Consider the following 6,133-nt stretch of genomic DNA (forward strand, 5'->3'; position numbering starts at 1 on the left):
TTTTTTTTTATTTAACTTAAAAGTTTCAATATCATCCTTTTATTTATGTCTTGTTCATTTCAACTATAAATCATAGACACTTTGTTGATGTTCTTTCATAATATTTTATTTCTTTAATGAAGAAATAGTACTTCATGTTATTTGATATTCATTGAAATACTTTAATATTTAATATAGTCTTATTCTTTTGTCCATCTTTCATTTAGTAAATCTTAGTTAAACCATTAATTAATTATACTTCTTTTTATTTAATTAATTTGTAGTGTTTTATCTTCATAATTGATTTTTGAACAATTAACAACATTTTGAATTAAATGAATAAATTTATTTGCATCTTTTTAATAAGGAATTAACACATTTAAAGAGGTATTTGTACAATTTTGTAATATCTTTTCTGAATAGTAATATGTCTTTGTTCAAATTACAACATTCAATCAAAGAGTTGACTATTTTATATTCATTCAATTTAAATTGTTTTTACAATTTGTTTTAATATATGAATTATTAATAAAAAGTTTCAAATAAATAAACACAAAAAGACATAATTAGATAGAGTCTTTCAAAATAGATTTTCATAACACTCTTTTATTTATATCATATTTATAATATTAATAATTTATTGTGAACATATTTCTATAAAATAATGAGCTTATTAACGATCATCTCATTTTTCAACAACATTAAATTTACATTAAATTTAATGATTAAACACTTTTAACTCTTTTATTAACTACAAATATCCATTTTATGTTAAGTGTTATTGAAAAAGCAGTTATATGATATTTAAATTATATAACAAATAATAAAAATCATCTTTTTATATTTTGTTTTTATAAGTTAATCATAGAATAATGCTGATTTCAACAAGTAGATATTGTATTATACTAAATTGGAAATAAAATATTTTCATTAGACTCATCTATATCAAAAATAAAAGATATTAATATGAAAATAAATACTTTGATCATATCAATTCAAACACATAACCATTCTAATAATATTGTTAAACATACATCTACTTTTTTATCTTTTGTTTGTTTCTCTATATAATTATATATAAACAACACAAGAAACAGTTTTTCACATCAACAAATACATTTGAAATAATACACTAAAAGTATAATTATTATGTTATGTTAATAAATATTTATTTATGTTAATAGTATAGAAAAAGAGTCTTAGTTGACTCATCAAAGTGTATTTCCTCTTTGAAACACATACAGACTTTGTAATATAACAAACAAAAACTATGAAATAAAATGATTTAAATCTCTTTATTAACACTGGCACCCCTTTCAAGAAGTGAGCATGCATCAATTCTCGTTGTCATTCCACAGAATGCAATATTTTGAACAATTTGAGGGTGAAGAAGCTCTGGGGTTATGAAACAATTTTCAATTAATTCTCTACTAATTGGATTGCACTCATTTAATTCTTCAATGCAATCTCCAACTAATTCACATAACTTCATCTCCTCTCTACATTCTTTGGTATTACAAATTGAAGAAATTTCGTTAATTGTGAATTTTTGTAAAGCACAATGAAGTGACATAGTTGATTCTTTTGACAAAAATACGTCTTGATCAGTATTAGTTGAATTTCCAGATTCATTAATGTTCTCAAATAAATCAATTTTCCTTGATGTAAACACAATTGTATTTATTGAATGAATTGTGAAATCTGACAAGAGACAACCGTCTTTGAAATACATGTGATAATGAAAAAAAGGAAATAATGCAAAAATAGATTTTGATACTTCACAATACCAACCTTTATTAATAAAAATCCAGTCTAATGGCTTAGATTGGTTGGAGAATAATAGAGTAATTGTTATGTCTTCTGTTTTCCATTCTAATTTTTTGTTGTCTTCAGAAAGATTTGTAGAATATAGGTGATTGACAAAAGAACCATCGAAATAAATATTCTTTCGTACTAGAGAAGAATAATGAATAAAACGATAAATAGATTCGAGGATCTTTTGTTTAGAATAATTACCAATTGGAAATTGTAAAGAACAAAAGTGATTAGAAAATAAAGAAATAATAACGTCATGGTAATTAACAATTTTTGGTTGAATTTGATTTTCTTTGATATTTGGAAAGAGTAAATAAATAATACATAAAGAGTCACAAAAAGAATAAGTCATTTCAATCTCATCATCTATTAGAATGTCTTTTAATAATTTTGCTAAAACAGAAATAATTAATTGAGGAGAAAACATTAATAAAAAGAATTAATAAGAATAAGAGTTTAAATAATGTCTTTTTATTTAAGAAAAAATCACGAAGTTTTCAAATCTTAGTTAAAAAGTGTAATTATTTTGATTGACCAGCTAATGCAGCCTTCTGAATGTCAGCTAATTTCTTTTGACATTCTTTAACTTGAGCTTGAAGATCAGCTTCTTTTACATCACACTTCTTCAATTCACTTTCAAGATATTCCAATCGTTGATCAACACACATTTCAGCCTCAAGAGGGTCTTCTTCTTTTAATTCACCATCTTCTAATTTGTATATAATATCGTCATCTTCTAATATTTCAAGCTCTTTCTTGACCATTTCATTTTCATTTTTTTGTGTTAATAATCTTTGTCTATTCAACATAACATCTTGGAGTTGATTCATTTTATCATTGTATGCCTTGAGTTCAGGTGGTTGTTGTTGAATGGTTGACATTATGAACTTGGATTAATTATTAGTGAAACTCCATTTGTTTTTGAATTTAGGTCATTTTAAATAAAAAACTAGTTTTGTACTAGTCCAAATAACAAAAAGAAGAGCATTAATTAGAAAGAAAAAGAATGACTAAGGTTATTTGGTAAATTAATAGTGATAAAAGGAAACATAGTTCAAAAGAAGAGTGAAGTATGTGATTGATTAACACAACAAAGAGAAAATAAAGAAAAAGAATATTTTTGTGAAAGGGGAATTTCAATAAAAAATAGAAAGAAAAATAGGAAAAAGAATAATAAAAAAATAAAAAGAAGGGTTTGGATAAAAAGGAGGGTTGAACTAAGAAGAGTTGCACTAGTCAGCATGGCAGAACAAACAGAAAGAGCTTATCAAAAACAAGTGTTCCACCATCATGGAAGAAATGATAAAGGAGAAATTGACTTTGGAAGTGTAAAGAGATATCATAAACAAATTGGAATGGGATTTGTTACACCAGCTGAAGCAATCAAGGGAACATATATTGATAAGAAATGTCCATTCACATCAGATGTTTCTATTAGAGGAAGAACATTATCAGGAATTGTCAAATCATGCCATATGAAAAGAACTATTATTGTTAGAAGAGATTATTTCCATTATGTTTCAAAATACCAAAGATATGAAAAGAGACATAAGAATATTGCAGTTCATTGTTCACCAGCATTTAGACAATTAAAAGAAGGAGACCATGTAGTTATTGGACAATGCCGACCACTTTCCAAGACAGTTAGATTTAACGTATTGAAATTCACATCAAGAGGAACTGGTGATAAGAAACAATTTGCTATTTTCTAAGTGAAGGGATATTGAAAGGTGTTATGTTTAAAGAAAAGTTTTTAAGAAATAATTTTAATAAAAAAGAGAGAAAAAAAACAAATAATATAAAAGGGTTTTAATTAAAAATAAAAAACTTTGAAAAAATATGCAATACGAAATTTATAAGCAACAACAAATTGAAGGAAATAATCCACAATTCTGGGTCAATTTATGTCAAAGTCAAGATGATTTTAGGATTGTTATTAACAGAGAAATTCTTCAACAAATGATTTCAGGATTTCAACAAGAAGCAAATGAATTATGGAAGAAATACTTTTTTGAACAACAATTACAAAAAATTAAAGAAATGGAAAGTGTTTTTAGTACTGTTGCCACTTCTACTCCAAATGAAATTACAGAAATTCAAGAAGAACTTAGTCAATTAAAATTTCTTCAAGAAAAAATGATTCGTTCATATGAAGTAAATCAAGCAGAGAATAATCAATACGTCAAAGAAATTGAACGAGCTAATGAAATAATTAATATGAAAGAAAATCAAATTCAAACAATTCAAAATGAAACAGAAAAAATTGATGTTGAATTGCAAACTGTTTTGAGTCAGAAAGAAAATGAAAAGAAAGTTAGTGAAAAGAAAGTAGTTAAATTTATTACAGAACATAATGAAATGGTTGTTAAATATGATGAACTCTTTCAGTCATATACAAAATATAAAAAAGCCTATGAAGAAGCTAAAATTGAAAGAGAAAAGTTGAGAAATGAAAATAACAAATAAATTTATTGTTGAGTATTATTATTGTTGAGGTTTATTAGTAAAAGTCATTTTACATATGAGATGATAAATTGTGTTGTTGAATTTGGTTTTGTGTTTCTTGAGGAATAGTAACAATATCTGGTGATATATTTAATATCATTGGCATAAATGGAAGTTTATTTGGTTTTGCTGTTGAGTCAGTTAAACCAAGAAGAAGTCTTAAATTTACACAGAATTGAGTAATATCATTTTTACTATATTTTGCAAATTCGTCTTCATATTTTAAATTTTGTTCAATACGTTTTAATATTTCTTCATTGTTATTAAGTAATGTTGAAATATCATAATTTTCTTGTTCATGTTTTTGTGGTTCTTTCTTACTTGAAAGTGGTGTATACATTGATTTTGCAAGAAATGTTGATTGTGGTTGACTTAATCCTCTTTGGAGTTGTGAACGAACATAATCTTCTGATTTACTTGTTCTAAATGATTTTCTAAATGGTGACTCTTGTGGTGGTTTTGGAGAAGAATGATTTGATGAATAAGAAGATGACCATCCTGAAGAACATTCATTTGGAGAAGTTTCACTCATATTTATTCCTGTACAACTTTTTTGTGGATTCTTTTCATTTGATTTACAAAAATCATCCCAGCTTTGATTCTAAAATATTATTATTGAGTATCTTTAGTTTGAATAAAAGAGACTAACAAACTGTTCGTGAGCGAATCCATTTCATTCTTAATGAAATTTGTTGAATAGACTTGTGAGGAAACCATGGAGCAATCATTAATACTGTTCTGAGCTCATCTTCAGATGGATCAATTCTATAGGTTATTGATTTTTTTTTAATTGCTTTATAATAGAATTAAAATACAAACGTTGCCATTTGTTGTTCTAATAAAATAGTTTCATCAGCAGACCAAATTGGTGCATTTGGTTGTTGAATACCAGTTAATACATTTGGCAGTGATGGAAACATAGGAATGTTGTGACGATGAAAATCCATAAAAAGAAATGAAAAGAAGTTGTTTTGTTTTTCTTTTATTATTTTTCTTTTTTCTTATGAAATTTCTACCCTATACAATTTTATACAAAAACAAAGTTACTATCACTTTCAATTACTTTGGAATATCTGTTGTTTTATCTATAGTTAATTGTACTATTAATTAGTTCATTTTTCTTCATGAATAAGAATATTAACAAACATTCATCAAAGAATTTCATTAACAAAGAACTTTGTTCATTGTATGATAAAACTATTTCTTCACCTATGGATTGACAAATGGTTTGTAATTTTTCTAAAGCCTTCCTCCTCTTCTTTAGTTCTTTTGCCATTTGTATAGTTTGGTTAAGAGTTGCTTTCAATAACTCTTTCTTAATGCGTTTTCTTTCTTGTTTTTCTTTTTGTTTTTGTTCTAATTGATTTCTTGCAAGAAGTAATGAAGGTCTTACCGTAGCAGTTATTTGTGTTGTGTTTTGAGAAGAAGCGTTTTGACTAAGTTGTGAGAAGAGTGGTTGTGATAGTTGAGAATTTTGTGAATTAAAAATATAGTTCATTCGTAAATGTTTTCTGTTTCTTTGAGTATGTTTAAGTTATACCTTCTTTTCCTAATCAAAAGTAACATCCTGAAACATCTGAATAAATCAATTAATCATTTATTTGTCAGACATTTGTGATTGTAATTTATCAATTCTATTTGTAAAATCATTTACTTCTGTAAAATTCTTAATATTAGTATCTGGTTTCATTCTTTTAATTACTTCTATTAGCTCTTGTTTAATTTTAAGTGCATCTGTTGAATTGATGCTCTGTAAGTTTAAAAACATGCTTTCAAGCTTGTTTTTAACTACCTTATTTTCAAACTTTTTGATTAATTCTTTTTCATCAATTTC

At 25.6% G+C, this 6,133-nt stretch overlaps 6 protein-coding genes across 6 annotated transcripts; 2 read left to right on the forward strand and 4 right to left on the reverse strand.

The window, feature by feature from the left end:
* Positions 1 to 1,264: 1,264 nt before the first annotated feature.
* On the reverse strand, positions 1,265 to 2,221 carry ENU1_029720 (hypothetical protein; the record flags this gene model as incomplete). Its single annotated transcript, XM_008857258.1, has 1 exon — positions 1,265 to 2,221. The coding sequence occupies one exon, from the start codon at positions 2,219 to 2,221 to the stop codon at positions 1,265 to 1,267; it is 957 nt and encodes a 318-aa protein (XP_008855480.1).
* Positions 2,222 to 2,315: 94 nt separating this feature from the next.
* ENU1_029730 (prefoldin subunit 6, putative) lies at positions 2,316 to 2,675 on the reverse strand (the record flags this gene model as incomplete). The annotated part of the gene is made up of 1 exon (XM_008857259.1): positions 2,316 to 2,675. One exon carries the CDS (start codon positions 2,673 to 2,675, stop codon positions 2,316 to 2,318), a length of 360 nt encoding a protein of 119 aa, XP_008855481.1.
* A 360-nt stretch (positions 2,676 to 3,035) lies between these two features.
* On the forward strand, positions 3,036 to 3,506 carry ENU1_029740 (archaeal ribosomal protein S17P protein; the record flags this gene model as incomplete). Its single annotated transcript, XM_008857260.1, has 1 exon — positions 3,036 to 3,506. The coding sequence occupies one exon, from the start codon at positions 3,036 to 3,038 to the stop codon at positions 3,504 to 3,506; it is 471 nt and encodes a 156-aa protein (XP_008855482.1).
* A 127-nt stretch (positions 3,507 to 3,633) lies between these two features.
* ENU1_029750 (hypothetical protein) lies at positions 3,634 to 4,260 on the forward strand (the record flags this gene model as incomplete). Its single annotated transcript, XM_008857261.1, has 1 exon — positions 3,634 to 4,260. One exon carries the CDS (start codon positions 3,634 to 3,636, stop codon positions 4,258 to 4,260), a length of 627 nt encoding a protein of 208 aa, XP_008855483.1.
* Positions 4,261 to 4,309: 49 nt separating this feature from the next.
* Positions 4,310 to 5,246, reverse strand: ENU1_029760 (hypothetical protein; the record flags this gene model as incomplete). The annotated part of the gene is made up of 3 exons (XM_008857262.1): positions 4,310 to 4,900; positions 4,953 to 5,064; positions 5,119 to 5,246. 3 exons carry the CDS (start codon positions 5,244 to 5,246, stop codon positions 4,310 to 4,312), a joined length of 831 nt encoding a protein of 276 aa, XP_008855484.1.
* Positions 5,247 to 5,380: 134 nt separating this feature from the next.
* Positions 5,381 to 6,067, reverse strand: ENU1_029770 (hypothetical protein; the record flags this gene model as incomplete). The annotated part of the gene is made up of 2 exons (XM_008857263.1): positions 5,381 to 5,810; positions 5,910 to 6,067. The coding sequence occupies 2 exons, from the start codon at positions 6,065 to 6,067 to the stop codon at positions 5,381 to 5,383; spliced, it is 588 nt and encodes a 195-aa protein (XP_008855485.1).
* Positions 6,068 to 6,133: the final 66 nt, after the last annotated feature.

The sequence above is a fragment of the Entamoeba nuttalli genome (assembly GCF_000257125.1).
Source record: "Entamoeba nuttalli P19 unplaced genomic scaffold asmbl_2513, whole genome shotgun sequence".
Lineage (NCBI taxonomy): Eukaryota > Evosea > Mastigamoebida > Endamoebidae > Entamoeba > Entamoeba nuttalli.